Source organism: Phocoena phocoena, chromosome 1 (assembly GCF_963924675.1).
Source record: "Phocoena phocoena chromosome 1, mPhoPho1.1, whole genome shotgun sequence".
In the NCBI taxonomy this organism is placed as follows: domain Eukaryota; kingdom Metazoa; phylum Chordata; class Mammalia; order Artiodactyla; family Phocoenidae; genus Phocoena; species Phocoena phocoena.
Genome location: NC_089219.1, coordinates 60,805,950 through 60,831,075, shown reverse-complemented (window position 1 = coordinate 60,831,075; position 25,126 = coordinate 60,805,950). Strand labels below are relative to the sequence as shown.

The 25,126-nt window shown below is 36.5% G+C and overlaps 1 protein-coding gene across 5 annotated transcripts in view; it reads right to left on the bottom strand.

Annotated features, from left to right (window-relative positions):
• SRSF11 (serine and arginine rich splicing factor 11) overlaps window positions 1–25,126 on the bottom strand; it is a 54,853-nt gene that overhangs the window by 25,191 nt on the left and 4,536 nt on the right. For 3 of the 5 annotated variants that reach the window (XM_065873059.1, XM_065873060.1, XM_065873062.1), the window contains exons 1-6: window positions 16,303–16,499; window positions 9,872–10,005; window positions 5,997–6,106; window positions 4,124–4,216; window positions 3,287–3,336; window positions 1,293–1,420 (exon numbers count right to left, since the gene is read on the bottom strand). In XM_065873059.1, coding sequence (XP_065729131.1) covers window positions 1,293–1,420; window positions 3,287–3,336; window positions 4,124–4,216; window positions 5,997–6,106; window positions 9,872–10,005; window positions 16,303–16,499 — 712 coding nt within the window. Of the gene's footprint in view, window positions 1–1,292; window positions 1,421–3,286; window positions 3,337–4,123; window positions 4,217–5,996; window positions 6,107–9,871; window positions 10,006–11,455; window positions 11,459–15,375; window positions 15,406–16,302; window positions 16,522–25,126 lie in introns of those variants that run through there. The other 2 variants (XM_065873058.1, XM_065873061.1) reach the window with 2 other exon arrangements.

Here is a 25,126-nt window from a genome sequence, read left to right as displayed (position 1 = left end):
TTCATCACTTAGCTCTATGCTCCTTTCCTAAGAAGTGTCTCATTCATTAACTCTTTTCACTATACTGCTGGGACAGAACTGGATTTTACTAATCTAGCTCTTTTTTTAATGTCTGTCCTCCTTCTTCCTCACTCATTTTCAACTGTGTAAGTGCAGAGAACAGAGCTAGAAACATCTGTCATCATTTCCTAGTTTTAAAATAACACATAAACTCCTTAACTTACTCCTTTAACTTAGGACATAATCAAAGAGAAATCCAGCCATTGCATTCTTTGTATATGGACTATCAAAGTGAGACTGAGTTCCTCTTTTACATTTAGATCATTTCATTAATAGGATTCAATTTATTGTGAATGTCATTATTAATAAATTAACAAAAATCTTGGGGCAAAAAAAAATTCATAAAGAAACCAATTTTAGTCATTTCAGTTATAAGTTTTCAATGAAAACAGAAATGGTGTTCTGGCTTTGGAGTCGTACAGGTCCAGTTGTCTATCAAAAGTTCCTACTGCTTGCCATGTGATCTTGGGCTAATTGTTTAATAATTTGTTGATTAAATGAGATAATACACATAAAGCATCTGGTATTAATTTATCCATTATACTTAACAATTATTTGCCTAATACTATATATAATAAAAACCACCCCATTTATTAAGAAATAGTGAAAAAATGAATAAAACATTGTTTTTAATGGGGAAAAAAAAATCAGGACCAAAGATCAAAATACATGCAGGAAAACAATGGGACAACCATTCATTTCATCTCAAAAAGACAATCTACAAAGAATAATACATTTGCTTTTCTTTAAACAGAAGATCTTTAGTAGGTTTTCTTGGTCAAATAAAAGACTGAAATCAATTAGTCTACCCCAACTTACGCAAACATAAATGATTAAAAAACCACCCAAAAAAAAAAAAAAAAAAAAAAAACCTCATAAATTAAAAACCACCAAAATATCACACGAAGCATTAGGTAATCCTAGGCACTAATGTTTCCAAATGAGGAATTCTTTGTTTAGCGAGTGGGAGGTGCTTGTACACTGTAGGATGTTTAGTATACCCCTGGCCCTCTGCCTACCGGATGCAGCTGGTACCAGCATGACAACTAAGTGTCTCCAGATATTTCCAAATATGCCTGGGTAACAACTCTTACCCATACCACCCACCCACTCCCAAATGAGAATCACTGCACTAAATGATCTTTTATCAAAATATGGGAAATAAAATTTTAAAAAATGACTGAAGTGTTATTCAACTAATTTCCAAACATAATTGCATAGACCTATTTTACCTGGTTCTATAGCAGCAGAAATTAGGGACTGTGCTTCTCGTACTCTCTTCATGGCTTCCTCTATTTCTTTACTAGAGGTATCTGATTTCAGACTTGGTGAAACAAGACCAGCAGCTACATGATTCAACCTGGAACAGAACCAAGAATTGCATCTGAAATATTTAAAAATGTACAACAGCATTTCAAATAAACACATGTTCCTATCTTCATTTTAGTAAGATACTCCTTGAAAAAAAGGGGGGGGAACTCCACAATTTTGATAAAATTATATGTAATATATATATATAGTAAGCTTTGGATATTTACAATGGCAGCTGCATTTTAAAAGACTCAGATATGTGGAATAAGAAAAAAAAATCTATTTAATTTTGCTCAACATCCATGAACTTTCTATACACATTTTGACAAATGTTAGTACATGGAAATATGCTGATGCTAAAGATTTTTGATTAACAGAATCTTAATATGATTTAAAAACTTTCTAAATCATCATAATTTTGTTGGGGAAGAGAATTACTTTTAAGCTTGCAGATGGGGAGAAACTGAGGCAGAAGCCAATGGCACACCAAAATTACTTACGAAATTCCTGAATGGAAAGGCTAAAGATACACCTTAAGGGTTTATAAAAGTGAAAAACTACTGTAGACACCAAGTTGAGGCTGGTAGTTATTTGTGGGTAGAGTGGGAAATGTAAACAAGAATGAGTACACAGGGAGTTTTTAGAAACTGTATTAGTGTTTGTTTGTTTGTTTGTTTGTTTGTTTTTGCAGTAGGTGGGCCTCTCACTGTTGTGGCCTCTCCCATTGCGGAGCACAGGCTCCGGACACGCAGGCTCAGCGGCCATGGCTCACGGGCCCAGCCGCTCCGCGGCATGTGGGATCCTCCCAGACCGGGGCACGAACCAGTGTCCCCTGCATTGGCAGGCAGACTCTCAACCACTGCACCACCAGGGAAGCCCCTAAAAACTGTATTAGTGATATTTTTATAAGCAGGGTGGTAGACACTTGGATTTTATCTGGTAATTTTTAAGAAAAAAATGCAACTACTATAATCAAATGAGTCTGTCCTGCCTCCCCCACATGCTCTCCCACTTACTGACAGTGACTTTCACCAAGTTAAGAAGCAGCATTAAGCTCAGATTTGATATACTAAGAAATTACCAATGAAAATATCTCATGAATTTGTGATATATCAAGTAGGAAATATAAGTTACAGCATGAAGAAAACTTTTCAAAGCCCCTAAAAAGATGTTGACTATTATGTGACATGTATTACCCCTTTACTCTGGGCTAGTGTTTCCCTCACTTCTGTCTTCCTCTTATTCATCCCCTAGGGCAGTGGTCCCCAACCTTCCTGGCCCCAGGGACCAGTTCTGTGGAAGACAATTTTTCCATGGATGGACAGGGGTGTGTGTGGGGGGGATGGTCCAGGCGTAATGCGAGTGATGGGGAGCAGCAGATGAAGCTTCACTCGCTCACCTGCCACTCACCTCCTGCTGTGCGGCCCGGTTCCTAACAGGCTGCTATGGACCGGTATGGGCCGCAGCCTGGGGGTTGGGGACCCTTGCCCTAGGGCTTAGCCTCTCTGATCTTTGAACTAAGTTCTCCTCCTTGTAATAAGTTCCCATAGCACCTCTGTACTTCCTTTAGTTGGATGCACATGCTTTACTATAGTTAAATAGTGTTTCCCTTTCTGAGTACAGTAGTAGTCAGTGTACTTTTTTAAATGAATCAACTAAAGACAACACTTAGCTCTTTACTTGTCATCCTGGTTTAACCTATTTACAATGATTTTCAAAGACCAATAATTATTCCAAAACAAAACCCTTTATAGATGGGCTTACCTCTGGATTTTTTCTCCTTGTTTCTAGAAAACAGGATTACATATTGCATGCCTTGAGAAAACTTTCTTTTAGCTATCAAAAATAAAATACCTGTTCTCTAGATATTACTATACCTCTATCACCAATGGAAACAGAAGAAAAAAATCCTTACTTGGGATCAACAGTACTCATAAGTTTCAGCAACTGATCTGCTGCAAGAGACTGGAAAAACAAAAAAATAGCAATGAGAACACACAGAACAATAAATGATTACTATTTTAATTTTTTTAGTATGTTGAAATGTCCTAGAACAATCTGGCAAACCTACAGAAACTAACATATCCCAAGCACAACAATGACCTATAGAAATATAATGCCAGACAAATATGTCATATTAAGTTTTCTAGTTGCAACATTAAAAAAGTAAACAGGTGATATTAGTGACTGTAGTACTGGATACCCAGAGCTGCTTTATCAGGTTAATTATGAAATTATGAAGCTGAACAGTCCAGATTTTACAGAATAATCACCTCCTCCTTATTTTAAGACTTTCTAAGGGAAAGTAACATTTTAAGGAAACATGTAAAACAAAACTCAAAGTGCTTAGTCAGTATAATCAAAAGAATTCCATAAAGGACTTCAGGAAAAAGTTTAGCCAAATTGCAATGAGGGAAAACAAAAATTTCCAAGTGAGTAGATGACAAGAGAATATATTATGAACACACATTCCTATCATTTCATGACTTTATTTTGACTTCATAACATATTGATGTGGTGTTGGCTTCCTGTGAAACTCGTCTACTTTGAACTTTATCAAATGAGAAATTCTTTGATGGGCAAGGGGCCAATAATGCAGTGACCTTTTAAATCTCTCATTAACAAGTTTACATAAGAAAAAAATACTACAATATATAACAGTCAGTTACTTCCTGCTCTTGAAATGCAAACTAACAATTAATGAAGTAATTTTTTTAATTACAAAAATGAGCTCAGAGTTGAAGAGTTATACCTGAGAGTTCAAGTTTGCTCCAGGAAGCCCAAGTGCAGCAAGGGCAGGATCAAGAGTAGGAGCTCCCAAAGCAGCCAATGGAACAGCGCCAATCTGTGAAATTTCGAATTTTATTTATTTAAAATCTTGTTTCTGTTTCTTATACTGTGGGGGTTGGGGGAGTGCGTCAACTTTTATTTCCTCTAAAGGCCAGATAATAACTAGTTTAAGTCTGTAGGCTGTGCGGACTCCGGTGCAACTACTTAACTATGCCATTGTGGATCAAAAACAGTCAGAGACAATACATAAATAAGTGGCCATAATTGTGTTCCAATAAAAATTAACAGATAACGGGGGTCTGGCCCAAGAGCTATAGATTGTCTACCCCTGCTATGGCCTCATTTTTCACTCATCAAAGCACATTTATCTCTAAAATCAGAATTTAGAAAAAATGCAAAGATTTTCACACATTCTTGAGCCATTTATAAATATTTACTGCTTCTTAGCTCCAAATCCATTGTTTGTTGTCCTACTGCGTGATACTGAAGGCAGCACCCTTATAAGCATTTCTCCTTTGACAGCTGGCACGATGTTAAGCTTTACTTTTAGGGGGAGCTGGAAATACCTTTAGGAGCTGGAAGGGCACTGACTGTGGAAGGGATTCTTTATAGTTCTTTTGTCTCCTTTTCTGATTCTTATTGCAGTGCCACATGGGACACTCAGTGGCCTTCACCTCAGTGAGTTTCAGTGCCATCCTCTTAGGCAGCTTCCTAGCAAGTTCCGTGGTACTCCAGAGAACTTTCTACTGTATCTAACTTTTTGAAGGAGGTCTGAATCTTAGCCTTGAGGTGGAAGATGCGCCCCCTCACCTACATGTGTTTCTTTCTTGTGTTTTCTTCCTTAGCTTAGAAGTAGAGGTTGCTTCCTATACCTGCGATTCTGGTACTCATTAGAGTTCCCTTAGTAATCTCCTGTTACTAATTAGTAATTCCTTATACTAAAACTTTTCTCCTTCGAATTACGGTATGGTTCTGTCTCCTGCCTGACATAATTCTGATTAGTCAGTTTAATGCACACAAACCACGCAAAATCTTATAACTTCGGAGGCCGCTGACCTTCTCTACAAGCACTGTGCTGAAATTTCTCCTAGTTTCATTATTATTTAGTAAAAATAAGTTACCAAACTTCCTGCACTGTAACTGTTTACTGAGTTAAAACACTGTTAATACAGTTGATCCTTGAACAACATGGGGGCTAGGGGTGCTGACTCCTCATGCAGTCGAAAATACACCTGTAACTTTACAGTGAGCCCTCCATATCTGCTGGTCCACATACTTGGATCATGCAGTACTATAATATGTATTAGTAGAAAAAAATCCTTATATAAATGGACCAAACAGTTCAAACTCATGTTGTTCAAGGTTCAACTGTACTATTATAAAAATGGTTTAGTTATTACACAATTTTGTACATCAAAGGCATCTACAAATTACCCAGATCTTTGAATTCATCTTTATTTTAAGCCACCTAATTTAAAGCCCAAGAGCAAGATAACAGCGCATGAAGAAAAAAAAAAAAAGTCTGAACTTCACCTTAATTTTCTTTTGTAGTTCAAATGAACATACTATTTTAAACAACATGTCCAACAGAAATCTTATGCCTCCTGACTTACGGGCTATTTTGAGAGCCAGTGACAAAACGATACAAGATATTTACAATTCTCAGAATGTTCTTAAAACGCAAACTACCACTTTAATATTTATGATTACAATACAATACTACAGCCTTCTACAATGCTCTGACCACGTGATAACAGTATACGAACCAGAATCACAACAGCACTCAAAAAACACAAATATATTTCCATTCTTTAAGAATTCAACAGAACTAATACCTGGGTAAGTGGGTTAGGAGTAGGCAGGAGTCCACCACCAGGCAGAAGACCTGCCACTGCGTTAGCTGGTGCCAACAGAGACAAAGCCTTAGTCTCATCAGGAATAACTCCTGCAGAGAAACATCCATGCATTAGAACACACTCTTTTGCAAGACAGAAAACACACAAAAACACCCAGAAAATGTCTCCCTGATACACCACCTGAGTTTGTTGAAAGTATTTATGTTCGCTAAAATATAAAGCTTGATTTCTATGATTATTTATCATTAATTTTATGTCAGAATGAAACTTCAATGTGTGAAAATCTGTATCCTTTTTCTCTACAAATGGTTAAGTTTCTAGAGTAAAAAAAAAATAGCACAATACACACTACTTTTTTGTTAACACTGCCAAGATTTCATCACCTGTACTCGATTTTTAAGTCATGAACCAAACGTAAGCAAGCACAGTCGGTTCTCCAGGGGTGTGCTCTCAACTTTCAAAAGCTGTTTTATGAACAACGACTCGTGTCGGCTGCTTCACTATAAAGCACACAGAAAAATCAAGATACACAAGACAAAAAAAGTTTGATTTAGGGGTTAATAATATGGTACAGTTACTATGATTTTCTTTTACACCTACCATACAAATTTTGTAAAAATTAAGAGAAGAAAAGTATGTAAAGGAAATATTCTGTTGGAATCAAGCGTAGGGCTTTTGCTGACTCATGAAAATGAATGTTTCTGAAGGTCTCTGAATACACACAGGATGTGTGTGTGGGAGTGAGTGAGAGAGAAAGAGAGAGAATAAGTAAAACAACATGGCACATTCCTTACCTGTACAGTAAAATGCCTTATGTTCCAACATGTGCCATGCTAACCATACCAAAAATGCTGCTACATAGTGTCAGTTGAAAAGCTAGCTTAGCCAAACTCCTAAAGCCAAAAACAACATGTATGTCTGTTTTTAAAGCCTAATCTGTGTATTCAGATAAAATCTAAGGGCCCTAAGACAAATATTTATGTAGACAATTTAAATTCTATCCAACAGCAAAAGCCCTATACAGATGGATTAATCTGTTAATGTGCCCAAGCCCCCAAAATGAGAGTTCAATAATACAATTAAACTACATATTTGCAAATACCAGTAGTATTTCTGTAATACATATTAAGAAACTGCATCTCATCATAAAACATACAATATGTACAGGGCACTTAAGAGAAACTGGATAAGCTGCAGAAGAAAACTGTTGGGTGGTATTTTCAGCAGGGCCTGGTATATAGTTCAGGCTGAACCAGGGAAAAGAACTGTAAAACACAACAACAAAAAAGAAAAACCACTGTTAAATAAAGGTAATGGTTCCTTCCACCTAAACTGAGAAGTGCCGATAATATAAACAAATGTATACTACACAGCACTGTTATCTTGCTTGTGTCAGAGCTGTCATCAATTTAGATACCAAGAGTTATGGAGGGGGGAGGGAGGGAGAAGATCATTTAGATATAGGGCATTAATGCATCATTATTAACAAACCTACAAAGATTATGGGATAATTTTGCATGCAAAATTATGTCTCAAGAGGATAATATTAAGTATCAACATCTTACTAAAATTAGTGCATTTGCAACATTTCTGGCAAACTAAAATCCTCTTGAATTTATTGTGAGACACCTGATAGAAGATCTGCATCCATTAAAAAAAAAGTCATGCATCTGATCCTCTGATTAAAAAAAGACTATTTAAAAATAAAACTACAATTTAAAAATAGCAATGAGGCCCCTCACCAGTTAATTTTCATGCGTCAAGAGTATTTTTTTTTACTGCTGCTTTGATAGAACCATGAAATACTGCATGAATGTGTAGAAACGAAAGAAAAAGAAACAGACAAAAGAAACAAACATTAACCAAGGAACCTAAATAATCCCCAAATCCATTACTATTAAGAGTTCCTTCCAAATCCAGCTATCTCAGTTTTACCAGTTAAGACTATTCCTTACCGTAGACTTTGTGTCTATTGTTCTAAAACACTGACCAAGAACCAACACCAAAGCTTAAGAGCTAAAACCAGGGTGAATGGTGACAAAGGGATTGAGTACATAAGATATTTAGTGGACATAACATTAATACAGCATACCATACCAAAAATTACAGTAATACACTAATAGATTCTGGAACTAAATATTTCTGTAATTCTATATATGTACTCTCTAAATATTTCACTTTCAAAACAGATCCAGAAAAATTATTATGGTCTAAAAATATTTATGAAAGCCAGTTATATGATATACTGTATTATGTTCAGGGCTTGGGAACTATAATACTTAGCCAATAAGAATTCTTTAAATTAAAAGGCTAACTAATGTTTTGTAAATTACTCACATGATTTGACCCTTGTTCCAAAAGCTATGTTCTACATTTTACTTATCCTAAATTTGAATTCTGTAAATTTTCTCTTGGTGGTAAGTCTTATCCTACAACAGGCACACTGACATAAAAGAAAATGCTTAATCAAAACATACTAACTCATAAGTTTATCAGCATATATATATTTTAAAACCTTAGAATTGGGCTCATACACTTTAATATCACGGACATAGATTTACTGTTATTATATAGCATGCCTTAACCCAACTATGAATGCAATTTAATTTCTTTAGAAAACCACAGAGGCAATTTTTCTAAGTTTTAAGGACTAGACATTTCACAACTTTTACAAGGAATGGTGTAAATGTTCACATCGGTATTCAAAGATCTAAGATAGCATCTAAAGTTAACAATATCAAGATTCTGCTTCCACCGACCAGTTCACTAAGGAAAGGGGAAAGCATTTATATCCCGGTCAGCATATATATTAATAAAATCCAGTAGTTGTAACATATTTCAGTGACTTCTTTGACTCAAATTTATAGTTACCAAAAAGCAAATAAAGTAGCAGTACATTGGGAACAAACTAATATATGTCTTAGAAAATTTTACAAAATGGAATTAATAGAGTGCTGTCTTGTCACAGTGGCTTTTTTAGATCCAAAAACCCTGCTCATTATTTTTCTGCCAAATTACTTTAACAGCCTAAAATGTAAAAAGAGAGAAAAATGTAGTTAACAAATGGTTACACCAGGAAAACACCTGGGGGACTTGAGTGCTTGCTGGCCTTTAGTTAATGTCTAGAATCCCCTGTAGCTGCAGAGGACCCACTGTTTTTCAGTCATCTGGAAGAGTTTTGCATTTGCCTTCTCCACTACAAAAATCACACACACAAATAACAGAGAGAAGAATTTATTATTTAGAGATATTCTAGAAAATATAGCAAGAATGAACAAGAAAATCTGGCATAAAAACAAAACACCCAGTGCCCATCTGGCACCTAAGCTATAGGAAATCTTGAACTTTCATAAAAACCAAAATCATTGCGACCCTTGGTATACTGAAATTCAATGTGGGATATATTTTTTAAAGTTATCAGTGAGAAGAATCACTAAGAGGAATCACTAAGGAATAAAACCAACCTGGTCACATTTATTCAAAACAGAAACAACATCATGCATTTATTTGAAGGTTTCTGTGTAAATGCGCATGGCGTGAACTGTTCACCTTCAGGACATTTTTATAAAACAACATTAAATTAACTAAGTAGATATTAGGGATATGGTTTTAATGAACTTAAAAATACTTTAAAATAATGCAAAAGGTTAAATATCTTATAAAAACAGAACTGATTTTGAATTTTTAAGTTAAAAAGAAAGCCTTCAAGTAAAAATATGGACCACAGTATAACAAGGGTTTCAAAATGTTAATAGCTTAGATTTTTAACATGCTACTAATGCTCACTCTAAAACTACACTGAGGTAGATGGTCATCATAGGATGCCCACATAGGTAGTTAAACAAAGCACAAACCTTCTGCATATGGTACGACTATCAAAGCTCTGTCAACGAATACAGTGTTTGTCAGATGCTGTGCCACAACTGCTGAGTCCGGATCATGGAACTTAACAAAGCAGACTCGGGATGAGACTGGCAAAGGCGAATCACTAAAAAATAAACAGATAACATAAAAGAAGAGAAAAATATCAGCTAAAGCAGAAATGAATGATTCACAAATGACACTTGCATTCCAAAAGTAAAAGAGGCAGATAAAAATACATAACTGCACACATATTAGTTAACCAGTTCAAAAATACGTGACATTTCCAATAAAGTACTACCCACAGAACTGACCGTAGCAAACTGCACCTAGACAAAAACAATCACTGTTTAAATTTACAATGCATCAAAAGTTACAAACAGCTTGAAACTATAAAGTCTCAGAGTTTGAACAGGTCACAAAAATGTCAACATTTATTTCATAATAACAATACCAGCCATTTAAAAATACAGGTAACAAGTAATTAGTTTTGGCTTAGAAAACTTTTCATTACGGCTAACTTTTCAGAGTTAAAAACAAAACTTTTTCATTATGGCTAACTTTTCAGAGTTAAAAACAAAACCATTCCATTTTAGGGACATATGAATATTGTGGTAACGTACACCTATTTGACAATGAGTTTTCTTGATCTGCTACTAAATGCCCTGTCCTCCTAAACTTACAGCATATTAAAATTCCCAGGCATTATAAATAGTTAAGGCTCTCCCACTAGAGCACTTTCGCAGAGAAAAAGAAAATTAAGCACACATGGGAATAATACTACACCCCGCCCCACAATTAGGCAAAATTTCAGTAAGCAAAGAGTCACTCCCCTCAGCAACTGCGTTCTTATATAAAACAAAAACAAGTTGCTACAGTGCAAGCAATGGTAGGTCTAAGATAAGATTAGAAAAAGAGCAGAGTTTTTGCTGTTTTTTAAAAATATAAGATGGTTAAATTTCAGCCACTAAACTCTCTGTGAAAGGGAAAGATTAAATAAACAAAGGCAGGGGTAGCCTTAACACCAAACCAAAAGCTATTTGAAAATCAATACCGTAAGGCAGTAGTAATCACGTCATCCCTGGTTTATATTAGAATCATGGCGGGAGTTGGGGGGGTTGCGGAACTACAATTACATCAAGATCTCTGATGAATGAGGAACTGAGTGCTGCCTTCTTTAATTCTCCCTGACAATTTTAATATGCACCCAGGGTAAAGATAGGTTCAAAGCAAAGCTGTCAATGTATGTATCACAGATATCAAAATGGACTTAAGCCATCTTGTTACAGAAGTTTACTGCAAAATGTTTTTGAAAGGATACAATGTTTTTTCAGTGTAAAGCATCACTGGTCTAAATTAACAATGTTGCACCCAGTATACTGAAAAGAATGCTATTTCATTAGTTTTAGTACTAAAGCTATATAGCTCTTCGTATTTCTTTCCTGACATCCACATTCTTACCACTAAAAAGCTCTTTAAACGCTATCATTTTATGTTCTTAACATCTAACACAATGCCTTGGCAGGTAGTGAGCACTTAAATTTCTTAAAAAGTGACCTCTACCATTTCTTTGATACCATCTATTGTCATTTAACTAAAAGAAAAAGATAATGACTATCAAATATTAGGTTTTTAAAGAATATAAACATAACACTTCTTTTAAAAAAATTAGGGGGCTTCCCTGGTGGCGCAGTGGTTAAAAATCCACCTGCCAATGCAGGGGACACGGGTTTAAGCCCTGATCCAGAGAAGATCCCACATGCCACGGAGCAACTAAGCCTGTGTGCCACAACTGCTGAGCCTGTGCTCTAGAGCCCGCGAGCCATAACTACTGAAGCTTGGGCGCCTAGAGGCCGTGTTCGCAACAAGAGAAGCCACCGCAATGAGAAGCCTGTGTGCACTGCAACAAAGAGCAGCCCCCGCTCGCCGCAACTAGAGAAGGCCCGTGCGCAGCAACAGAGACCCAACACAGCCAAAAAATAAATAAAATTTTTTTAAAAAATTAGTAAAGTATGCCTACATTCTCCCAATGTACTTCCATTTACTTGGCGATCTTAAATAATTCACATTTTTTCTACCCACTCATGTCTGTGCAACATTAGTTGGCTATATCAAACCTGTAAGTGGTGGTGAAGTAAAGATAAAATACAAACAATTTAAATATCACGGAAAAGAGAGTCACAGTAAGACAACTCAGAAGGACAAATAATTTCTCTCCACTTTAAATGGTCTTGTTTAAAACCATTGCTATTTGGTCCCACAAGTATACTGTCATACTTTCTCAGTTAAAATTAATAAAAGAGATGTTAAGATAAAGAATTGATACTGGAAATTAATTTTCATACCCTAGAATTTTGTGCAAGTACCACTGCTACAAATAAGACTGTCTTTACTCCTTATCGTTAAGAATTAATATAGAAGAGGCAGTGCAGTTGAAAAGAACTGAGGAGCAAGATTGGTGGTGATATTGTCTCTACTTTCTTAAGAGTGACCTCTAAGGGTTTTTTCAGAATCTTCTGGGATGCACACATAAAATTCAGATTACTCTTTTCCATCTCAAGCCCACTGAATCTGAGAATCCCTTTTTTTTTACAGGAAGGCTCTGATTCTTAACAAGATCCGCAGCTTATACTCGTGCCTGCTAATGTAGAACTGCTGGTTTGGGTCAGATGTTCTTTCAACCCCCAACTTAATACTGAGCTAAACATTTCTGAGAATTTTGAGCTTATAAACAATGCATTTCCTAAACCCGGCAAAACAGCAAGTGTGTGGCAAAGCTAACAACTCTGTTGACCTCATATGCCCTTTCCATCATGTGCTCTTATTCAGTTCTAAAGAAATACAGTAAATTGCTGCATTTATTTAAAAAAATTTAAAAGGTAAAACTATGTTCTTTCCCTTACCTAACTATACTAAGTTACTTATATGATCATTAAAGTATCTCTTTTTGGTCGCTGAAAAGTTAGTAATGAATTTATCTGCAGTGTTATAAGTAGCCTTCAGTTACTGCATAACTGGCATATGCATCTCAAGGATCATTACCTGATAAGGACTCCTGTTACATTCTCCACTCTGAAATCCCACTAAATTCAAACATTTGAAGAATACCTACCAGGCGTAAAAGAATGATTCCACTCACAAGTTGTTTGGCTAAATCAAGGAAATCCTGATCAAGTGGCAAAAAAGAATCAGAACATTGGGGTTTGAATAATAGTTCTGACACTAGTAGAGGGGCCTGCGTATACAGAACCTCTGTGAATTTCAGTTCACTCATTTGTAAAATGGTAAAATACCTTCTTCTGAATATGTAAGGCTGAGCAAGATAAAATAGGAAAGCATTTAGCATACAAAAGACAAACCATGTTGAATTTTCAATATGCATTTTAAGAAAAACCAGAATCAAAATAACCTTTTCTTTTAAAAAGGAAGAATGAGGGAACACTGACATGCTTTCAGATAGCTGTAGGTAGGGCTATCATACTGAAGAGAGGGATAGAATACTATTTCCTGTGAAGATTGTATTATCACTGGGTGAAATTACAAGCCAGCAATTTCTGGCTTAAAGGAACCAAGATATAGATGGTTCAATAATGAAACAAAGGGAGACACTTTCTTGAGGAGGTTGTCAGTGAAATGTCTGGCATAATCCCAGATCCCAGGAATTTTCCCCCCAAACAGGCATGTAGAACTGAAATTAGTTTCAGCAGGTATGGGTTGGGGCTCAGCCATGTAAGTTCTTTAAAAATGCCCCTAGAGGGCTTCCCTGGTGGTGCAGTGGTTGAGAGTCTGCCTGCCGATGCAGGGAACGCTGGTTCATGCCCCGGTCCGGGAAGATCCCACATGCCGCGGAGCGGCTGGGCCCGTGAGCCATGGCCGCTGAGCCTGCGCATCTGGAGTCTGTGCTCCGCAGCGGGAGAGGCCACAGCACTAAGAGGCCCGCGTACCGCAAAAAAAATAAAAATTAAAAAAATTTTAAAAATTAAAAAAATAAATGCCCCTAGAGTGATGTTGATGACCCCAAGGGATCTCATTCTAGAAGAGGGAGGAAGTCAAACTTCTAAGTTGGTAAATGGTGCTACACAGAAAAAGCAGTTAAATGAATAGAGAAGGCAGGGAGCAGGGGTGTTGTATTTTTATATAGTGTGATTAGGTGACATTTGAGCAACAAAAGAAAGCAAGTCCGTCACGGGCATATCTAGGATAAGAGTTCCAGGTGGATAAGAATACCTTTTGGGAGAAATACACACATACTCATTAAGAGAAAAAAAAAAAAATCAAACACCAAATGTGTTTACAATCAATAGAATTTTAAGTGATCCGAGTCATTCAATCTTATTCTACGAATAAGAGTAAATTTTTGGAGTATTTTTGGAATGATGAACCCCTTTTAGACTGCTAGGGATTCCATAGCACATTATCCCCAGCAAACTGTTGAAAACTGTAGCGAGCTTTAAAGAAATTGTCAATAAAGTATTTCCAAATTGTGCAGGTCAGATTAGCTACTGAGGCTTTATTAGTTAAAAAAACACAAAAACAACAAAGTTAAAATGAACAAAAGTAAGCATCTACATTGACACTATTCAAACTGGAAAGGCCACTAGCAATGTAACATTCACTATATTGTTACCTTATGCATTTTCAGAAGAGAAAATGATCTGTATGTGGGAGCATATATGAAGGAGTCAAAGAGAAAAAGTGTGTCAATATTTATCTATTCCTCCCAATATAGGGGAAAGAATCCTCTTAATGCATAGCACCCCAGATCATGTTACCTGGTGCACAAAACTCTCCTGGTTATGATGGAACCACTCCTTTGACTACAAATCAAAAGCCAGACTCTGTTCCATCATGACTCCCTCTAAGATATGGACCATGTGTTAGGTAAAAGATCCAGTAAACTTCCCACACTTCTTTGTCATCTTTTTATAAAAGTATCATAAAAAGAACACCTTCGAAATAAAAGCATTTTACAGTCAGCACCTATAAAGAAGTTCTTAATGACCTGCTGGACCAGAAATAATTTTTTCATAAATAAATCCAGTATCTCACATACTTTGAGAAACAACATTACAATCAAGTCATCGATAATAATCAGATGTGTCACTTTTATTTTCTGCCATTTTACTGTTTATTAATTTCACTAACAATTTAACAAAGGGTATGCTGTGAGAAAATAACAGTAAAACACCTATAAGTTTCTATTATGAAAGCTATTTGTCCTTCATTGTCAAAGCAAATTTCTGTTCAAAATAACTGTAACAAAATCATGTCTGTTCCCAGACTTCTACACTTCATGTAAATTACTCTGAAATCTCCCTCCACATGTATATATTCCCTCAAAATTAAAGACAACACAACACTTGCAAACAATAATAATCATCTGAAAATACTTCAAGTAGAAAGTGATGAAATACAATAATACTTAAATACCGCAGTATGATCAACTTCCATTAATTATTTGAGAAGTGTACAGAGGTTAACGATTTATTACATCCACAACCGTGGCTTCCTTGAGGATTCCAATTTCCTGTTTAGAACTTAAGTGACATCATAAAACTCTTACGGTACCGTGGGTACTGAGTACCCACTGACAGTAAAATCTGAATTTTCACTTTTCCCAAAGAGCACTGGACTGTTTTATTATTTCAAATTTTTGCTCTAGTATTTATCACATTTTGTCATAGCTTAATTTTTTTCTTTACAATTACTGCACTCATTCAATACTTTTGTGATACAAATAAGAAATGACAGTAGGATAAAAACAAAAACCACATACCCCAAATTAAAAAGTTTAACATTCTACAGAATTCCTTCTGAAGAACAATTCTGAAATATAAATATGTACATTATTTAAACAAAGGAAAACCCAAGGTTTCAGCTATAACTCATTCTCTCATTTTAAAAACTACTCAGGCTCACTGAATTAACTGTCTGTCCAAACGAGTATTAACTCTGAATTATGTTCACTGGGTCAGAATCACTGAACAATATTTAGCATTAAGCGAACAACAGCCTATAAAGTTCGATATGAAATTAACAGAGATGAATATTTTTGTTACTTTCCAAAGAATTCAAACATTTGTTTTTTATAAAGAGATTAACCTATATACAAAATACATCAAGTGGGCAGTTTGTCTTGATTTAAGTGCCCAAAGAACGACCACGCTGGCACAATTTAAGGAAAAAGAAAAAAAAAAAAAAACAAGATTAGAAGCGTCTCCTAATCCCCAAAAACCTGGCCCTGCCTCTCTGCATTATTAATAGGCCTAATGCACAGATTGCTTGCATAAGTAAACGCAATAGCCAACCTCAACTAAAGCAGACTAGCCCAGGGAAGCATGAACAAGGGCCTGCAGGAAATGCTGTGCGTTAGGCCCAGGATGAGGAGGAGTTAGCAAAAACCGTGATGGTGGACGATACTCACTCAGGCGGGAAGAGGCGCAGTTCGTCGATCTTCCCTAGGAAACCGAAGAGGGTCCGCATCTGCTCAGAGCTAGCGCTCGGGGAGACATTAGTCACCTGGATTACCTCGGTGCCGCCGCCTCCGCCGCCGCCGCCGCCCCCCGGCCCGCCGCTGGGGCCCGGGCCAGCAGTGCTGGGGACGATGGTAGTGTTGCTCATGGCGCTGCTCGCGTACTCGCTCCTGCTTTAACACATCAAACACACAACAAACAGTGAGAGGGAGGGGGAAGAGGAACCGGTTCGCCGGAGAGGGGACAGGACGGTGTCCGAAGCTGCAGCCGCTGCTGCCGTCGCCGCCGTTTCTCCGCCCCGCCGGTCGCCGCGGGGAACGAAGAGGCCGCGCGAGCTCGACACCACGAGAAAACAAACGGCCGCCCCCACCTCGTTCCAACCACCTTACTCTCGGCCCGAGCTCCCCACAATGCCTTGCGGCGCAAGGGCGCGTCACCATCGGCTCCGCCCCGTGCCGGCCCCGCAAGCCTCACTCACAGCCGGAGAAACTCGAGGGACCGCGGTCTCGTGAAAGGAGTCATCTCCATCCCTCTCTGCTCCCTTTTTTTTTTTAAAGACAAGAAAAGTGGAAGGCGTTAACTTTTTTTTTTTAAAGCAAGCCTCCACTCCCCGGCAAAAAACTGCATGCACACTTTAGCAACTATTCTTATTAAAAATGCCCACGATATTTATTCCTTTGTACAGAGTATCTTCTACAGATCTGTCCAGTTACTAATGAAATTTACACCCTAGCTATCAAGATTTTCCTCCCTACCACTATAAAATTTTCTAAATCTTTACACACATCTTTGTAACACTGAATTTGTGACAAATTTGCTTTCCCACTAAAATCTTAAAATATATTTTAATGTTACACTCACTAGTGCTTTATAAGCTAATTTCACAAATTCACTCTTTTACACTTGATCTTAGTCAAAAGGCCTAGAAGCGATACAAATTCATTTTAAAGAACATTTTACAGTACCTAAATATGTACAAGTATGTGATCTAAAATTTCTACAGAAGAACCTGCTTTACATGCATATTCTTGCTTAAAATAATTTTGAAGCTTTTGATCATAAAAATATCCTTGCCTAATTTTTCAACCTCATGTGAATTATTCTCGCACTTTCATCCAGTGTTATCCAATGACTTGCAGTTCCCAAACCTGACAAAATCTTTTATTTCAGTGCCTTTACACAAATTATTAATGACCTCCCTCATTCTATCTAACTGCTATCCCCCATAGGGCCTTCCTTGCCTCACTGACACAACTGCAAGCAGAGTTAGGGTTTCCTTCTCGCCACTCAACAACAGAGGTACATATATTTGTTATACTGACACGTCCCCCACAAAGCTCTGAGTTTTCTGGGTCAGTTTAGGACCTAGCACAATGTCTGTCACATAGTCAATGCCCAATAAATGTGTTGAACACATGCACAAATATGTCTTAATGACTGTCATTTATTCTAAGACAATTGTTAAAAAATTTACTTGATCCTAAATATTTCTGGAGGCCAAAATCTGAGGACTTATACAATATTTTCTTTAGTAAATACTTCTATGGAATAATGCAACTGAGAGTGTAATTTGTTAGAGATTAGAAACTAAAGTTACTGAGAGCCAATTGGCTAGGTTTTCTTACTAGTTACGTCATTTCTGCTAGTTCTCATACAAAGGGATGGGTAGGTTGAATATATGCCTAGCAAAATTACAAATTACAATTAACTGCATGTCATTCATAAATGTGTACCTGTGAATATAAAAGATGCCAGATAATTAATTTTGTTATTTTGAATCAGACATATGTAACTGTCAAATACAGATTCTTAACAGTTTGATAAAGTTAATTAGTATGTCAGTACCCACAAAATGAAGGCCGCCACAGTAGCCCAGCCCACGTAACAAATCTAAACCTAAGTCAGCCAGCACTTACAGGAAACACCTGTCAAGGAAACCTAACAGCAAATCGCAATCTTCCAACTCAGTTTTAGCTAGATTACCGTGCCCTAGAAAATAGGACCTGCTAGCCTTATGAAGAAATTCTCCACCTCTTGGCCAATGCTGCTTCTAATTCTTTATAAAACTCCGTCTTGCCCAAAATCCCTTGTGAAGAGTGCTCCATGCTTGCCAGGCACTGTACTCTCCCAATCCATGGATTGTTTTCCTTTGAATAAATGGCATCAAACACCTTACTAAATTGTTTCAGTTTTGTCACTTGATACATTTAACTCTTATTAGAAGTGGCTATGATGTTCTATGACAAAAGGGCAAATAATACAGGGGCAGGGTTCATGCCTGTCTTTTTTTTTTTTAATGTTAACATCTTTTTATTCTCTGTGGTAGATACACAGAAATCTTTTCTATTATTCCACACTTTTCTGTATGTTTGACATATTACATAATTAAAATTACAAATTCAAGCCAAAGAAAAACATAGTTCTGTGATAAGATAAATCTTTTAAGTCCTCAGAAACCAGGTTATACATAAAAACTTACTGAACACACAAATAGATGGTGCTTCCATATGGAGAAACAGTGGCAAAAAAAAAAACCGTTCTAATAAGGAGGATTTCTGAATATTTTACTTTCAAATCATCTAGCAGCTAAAAAAAAAAATACTGGACTTACAGCCAGAAGACTGGCTTAAAATAAAATACTACCTTGTTATTAATTAAGTGTGATTTGAGGAAATTTCACTTCACTTCTAAGAACCTACTTCAGTCAGAAGCTGAGTGAGGAGCTGAATCATAATTTTGAAGATCCTTTTAGGTCTAATAAATAGATTAAATAACTAGGTAACTACCTTGTGTTATTATTGTCTGTTTCCCATAGAAATGAAATAGCTAAAGGCAAATAACTAATATATGAAAGCAAATAAATATATCCAATCTATACTAGTATTAAATCACTTTAGGTTTATTTAGGCTCCCAATTGAACAAGACTATAAAAAGTACAGAACCTGGACACAAGTACCATGCCTGTCTTATTTACTTTAACCCCAGTATCATGAAAATGTTAAAAAAAAAAAAAGCCTCACAAATTCCTTCAAATATTATTATGCCCCTGCTATGTTTCAGGATTTTCCTAGCCCCCAGAAATACATCAGAGAAAAAAGATAGGCAATGTTCCTGATCTCATGAAATGCCAGGTTCGGTATGGCAAACTCTCAATACAAAAACAAAGACGTAAGGGAGTAATGTGCTGTGATGAAAATAAACCAGGATAGGAGATGGGGGAGAAGGTGTTATCTGAGCTGAAACTTTATTAAAAGGAGGAAGCGAAGCAATCCAAGCAGAGGAAATAGCCAATTAGAAAGGTACTCAGGGTGAGAACAAGTTTGAAGCTTTCAAGGAAAGTAGGAAGACCATTTTCTTTGTTGATTAAAAGCTTTACAGTTTATATTTCAGAGAGAGACTTATAAGAAAATCCTGTATCATTTGGAAAGTGAAATGAAAGAAGCATGCACAGGGCAGAGCCACCTGCTCATTTTTGGGAGTGGGTTTGGGAAGGCTTCCAGTTATATTTGAATGAAAATTATTACCAATCTCACTAATGGTTGATGCTATTTCCAAAGCAAAAAGTAACCTGTCATTTTGGCCTCTTTAATTATATTATGGCCTATTAGTCATGTTTGGCCTATACATGCATATTATAGTGCATAATTTCTGATAGGCTTTTGAAATATGAAACATAAGACTCCCGATAGTAGTGCCCTATTGCTCACAGGTGGGGAACTGCTACTACCACCACACTGCTAAGAAAAATTTAAAGAGGTGCTTGATATTGGAAAGAAAGTCTCTCAAAGAATATTAGAGAATAATACTTTATGCAAATCCTCAAAACAGTACCAATCCTATCAGTCATAATGAACAAGCTTTAGTTCTTTCCAGTATCAAGGTTCTAAAAGATCTCATGTATAAAAGCATGAAACTACACCCCTATCTTATACCACTCACAAAAATTAATTTGAAATGGACTAAAGACTTAAATGCAACACCTGAAACAATAAAACTCCTAGAAGAAAACATAGGAAAAACGTTCCCTGATGTAGGACTTGGGAACGATATTTTGAAAGTCGAAAGCATAAGCAACAAAATTAAAAATAAACAAGTGGGACTACATCAAACTAAAAAGCTTCTGTACAGCAAAGAAAACCATCAATAAAACGAAAAGACAACCTATGGAATAGGAGAAAATATGTACAAACCATATATCTGATAAGGGGTTAATAACTAAAATATACAGGGAACTCCAAAACACCTCACATCTGTTCGAATGACTAGCATCAAAAAGGCAAGAGATAACAAAAGTTGAGGAGGATGTGGAGAAAAGGGAACCCTTGGGCACTACTGGTAGGAATGTAAATTGGTGCAGCCACTATGGAAACAGAAACACCATGTTGAGATGTCTGTATCCCCATGTTCATAGCAGTATTATATACAATAGCCAAGACATGGAAAGTGTCCATCGATGGATGAATAGATAAAGAAGTTATATCTAAAAAACAAAGAAACAAACAAAACCAAACTCAGAAAAAAAGATCAGATATGTGGTTATCAGAGGTGGGGATGAAGGGAGGGAGAATGAGAAGAAGGTGGTCAAGTGGTACAAACTTCCAGTTATAAGATAAATAAGTACTTGCGATATAATGTATGACATAAGTATACTTAACAATGCTGGATGATATATATGAAAGTTTCTGAGAGAATAAATTCTAAGCATTCTCATCACAAGGGAAAAGTTTTTTTTTCTTTTTCTTTTATTTTCTATCTATATGTGATGATGGATATTAACTAATTTTGTTGTAATCATTTCAAGATATAGGTAATTAAAATTGTGATGCTGTACACTTAAAACTTATACAGTGCTGTATGTCAATTATATCTCAATAAAACTGGGAAAAAGAACAATTGCAATAAAGATATTTCTAAGGAAAAGAAAAAGACCTCATGTATTTAAATGGAAATTCTTTAATTAAAAGATAGAATAGCCCCAGGTATGTACAATAACTCTACCCACTGGACACCATGTTCCCAGTTGGGTAAGTCAACTTACCTGTTACTGTTAGCCACCTTTGTTCACACTACTGGAAAAGATTGTAGAGTCCTCTACATCGGGGTTCCCAATCCCCTGGCCACACGGCTATGGGTTCAAGGCCTCTTAGGAACCAGGTCGCACAGCAGGAGGTGAGCAGCAGGCAAGGGAGCGAAGCTTCATCTGTATTTACAGCTGCTCCCCGTTGTTTGTTGTTCGCATCACCAACTGAGCCCCGTCTCCTGTCAGATCAGCAACGGCATTAGATTCTCATAGGAGTGCAAACCCTACTGTGAACTGCGCATGCGAAGGATCTAGGTTGCATGTTCCTTATGAGAATCTAATGCCTGATGATCTGAGGTGGAGCTGAGGCAGTGATGCTAGCACTGGGGAGTGGCTGCAAATACAGATCATCATTAGCAGAGAGGTTTGACTGCACAGAGACCATAATAAGTCAATTGCTTGCATACTCATATCAAAACCCTATCAGTCAGTGGTAAGTGACAATTAAGCTGCATCTTACAGAGTAGACTGGACATAAGCAACACACTTCAGGTGTCACTGTCTCCCACTACCCTCAGATGGGACCACCTAGTTGCAGGAAAACAAGCTCAGGGGTCCTGAGCTCAGGGGTCCTGATTCTGCATTATGGTGAGTTGTATAATTATTTCCTTATATATTACAATGTAATAATAATAAAGTGCACAATAAATGTAGTGTGCTTGAATCATCCCGAAACCACCCCTCCCCCCCCACCCCCCCAGCCCTGGTCTGTGGAAAAATTGTCTTCCATGAAACCGGTCCCTGATGCCAAAAAGGTTGGGGAACGCTGCCGTAAATTGACACAATTTTGCAAATCTGCACAAGCAACAGGTCTTTTACCAAATTAGTTGTTAAGCAGCTCTTTCCCTCTACCAAATATACTCTTTGAGGACAGGGAAGGCAATGTATTCATCTCTGTGTTTCTGATATCCAACAATATTTTACTGGAACAAAGTAAGCATTTGACAAAAACGTACTGAGTATCATCTGTGTGCTAGAAGCTTTACAAATGCCTTACACAATCTACTCAACAAAGGCCTGGTGAATGAAGGCAGGAATGCATTTGTTAGATTTACAAGGAAGTTTGGTTGAGAAACTCTGAAAGTATTTGGCTATACATTTTCCCCCCATAGCTATAGAAAGCAGTAAGAAAAACATGGGAAATAAATTGCTGCTTACAAACCATAACTTAAAAAAAAACAAACTTACCTGCAGATCTGTTTTGTTTTTCTACTTCTACAAATTAGGTAATTGTATTTCTCTTCTATTTCTATTAATTGGATGATTCTATAATGATTAGTATCTACTTCAAAAGCATAATTATAAATCCCACACTCCCTTTTCTGCTCCATCTAAAATGAAGGGGAGAGACTAAAGGATAAGTCAGCATTAGGGGGCTAATGGACAGAATGATGGACAGACACACACCAGAACAGAAAAAGTCTACTTACTTCCAAATACTTATTTTGTTAACTTATATTGTCTGTCAATAGCAGAAATTCTATATCTACATTTTAAAATTGACAGCACAGGGTCTGGGAACACCTTGAAACTGTGGGCAAAAATCTGTATTTTTCATTTTATTTTTCAAAGTTTGTTTTTATGATTAACAGAGAGAGAAAAGGAGTTTGAGCATTAGGATACTATTGCCTAAAGCCACATGCACAGTACTCTCAGCTGTGGGCCATACAACCACAATCAATTTATTTGTAACAGATTTATTGGCGTTTGGATTGAATAGGGTCAACAGAAATATTTGGAGGGGAAAGCTCCAGGTACTGACTACTCACTACTATCCTCTATGTTATATGAGATTTTTTTACTCTCAACTGAGAAAAGGCCATTTGAGGGACTGCTTCATAATCTTAAAAAAAAAAAAAAAAAAAAAGTGAAAAAAAATCCAGTACTTATATGTATCTTTAGTCTAAGTAAATAGTTTCAAGCATTTTAATACTAGAGAGTTTTCCCTGATCAAGGAATTAGACATCTGTACAATTTGAGCTCTTTTTCCCCTTATGCTATAAAATTAACTTTCTCATCATGAAGGAAAATTATTTCTAAAGAGTCTTATGAAACTGGTAAAACTGAAAGTGTACTCAACTCAGTAATTTGAGGATCTACATTAACTGAATGCTTTTAAAATGTGCTTTAATCCTCACAACACTTAAAAGGTGCTACAGTGATTAAGAATGCAGGCCTAGAGTCAAACCAAAGGGGCTCTGCCACAATTAAGGTATTTGCAATCTTTGGCTCATTACTTTGTGTTTCAATTTCCTCATTTGAACAATGAGGATAATAATAATTTCCAACTCACTGGGTTGTTTTCTGGATGAAGTGAGAATACAAATGCTTAGAAAACATAAATATCAACTACTATTATCATCCCTAATCTACAATTTTAAAACTTTCAGTTTGAAAAATGTTTACCCCAACTGTGTTCCACTTTATACCATCACTCTATTTTAGGCTAGTACCTTGGACTATTACTACTTCATCATTTACGTGAAAGATATGAATCAAAAGAGTTAATTTATACAGTGAGAGGAGTTTCTTACTTAAGATCCCACATTTTAATATAGGCTTTTGGTGGCATATATTTTTTATAAAAGATTATAAAATAATAAATGTAAAATATTAAAGCTATATGAGTGTAAAAAAGTAGAAGTCCCTCATTCCCATTCCCCTATGCATGTTCTCAACTACTGTAATAGGCAATGTGAACCTCAATATCCTTATGTGAAAAATGGAGATAACGATACCACTTAAAGTTTTTAAGATTAGAAACATTATGGATATGAAACACCTAGCACAGTGCCCAGGACATAGGTACTCAACAAACGCTTTATACCATTACAAGAATGTCTGTGTTCCACTTCCTCTTCTCTTCAACAGGTGAATAATAACAATAATACTTCTGGTTACTTCTGGTCTAACCTTAGAGCATTACCGTCAAATGTGAAAATACTTCGTAAGTGGTAGTAAACATGTGAAGTATACTATTATTAGATGCTCTTTCTCCTTTAAGAGGCTGCTGCAATGGAAACATGATGACAGATTTCAGATTTTCATATTCATTTTGTTCCTAAAGCAGCACTTTACCAATAGCATGTGTAGATAGATGACAGCTAAACAAAACATTCCTTTTTTGATAAAACACAAATGCTTCATGGAAAACTCTTGCTAGGAAGGCTTCAATTACTTTTCCATATTTTTAGAGCAAGATTGCTATTCTAATTTTCAAAAGACAACTCCACATATGCTTGATCAATCTTAAAAGTACTGTGAAAAAAAAAAAAGTACTGTGACATGGGTCGGAGCAACAGACTATCAAATAACCAAAGCACCGATTAAAAAAAAAAAAAAGCAAAATATTAGTAAATACACAAAACAATCTGAATTTTTGATACACGCTAAAGCGAAAGGCCACAATGCTTTTTTCCTTCAATTTCCATCTCAGCCACTTTTAACTATGAACTGCAGTTAGTTTCAAGCCACAATTAGCTCATGGTGAAGTCTAAAGCACGTGGAGACATTGATCAAATAATTATTTTGAAGGAAGGAAGAGATAGTGGAAAGGTAACTTTTTAGGAAACGAGGAATCAAAAGAGAAGCAAAAAGGTCAGGAGCTCTATAATGGAAAAATATCAAAGCTTTATTAACGGCAGATAAATTTAGTGATGAGTGCAAAACATGTATCTCTACAAAGATGAAGAGC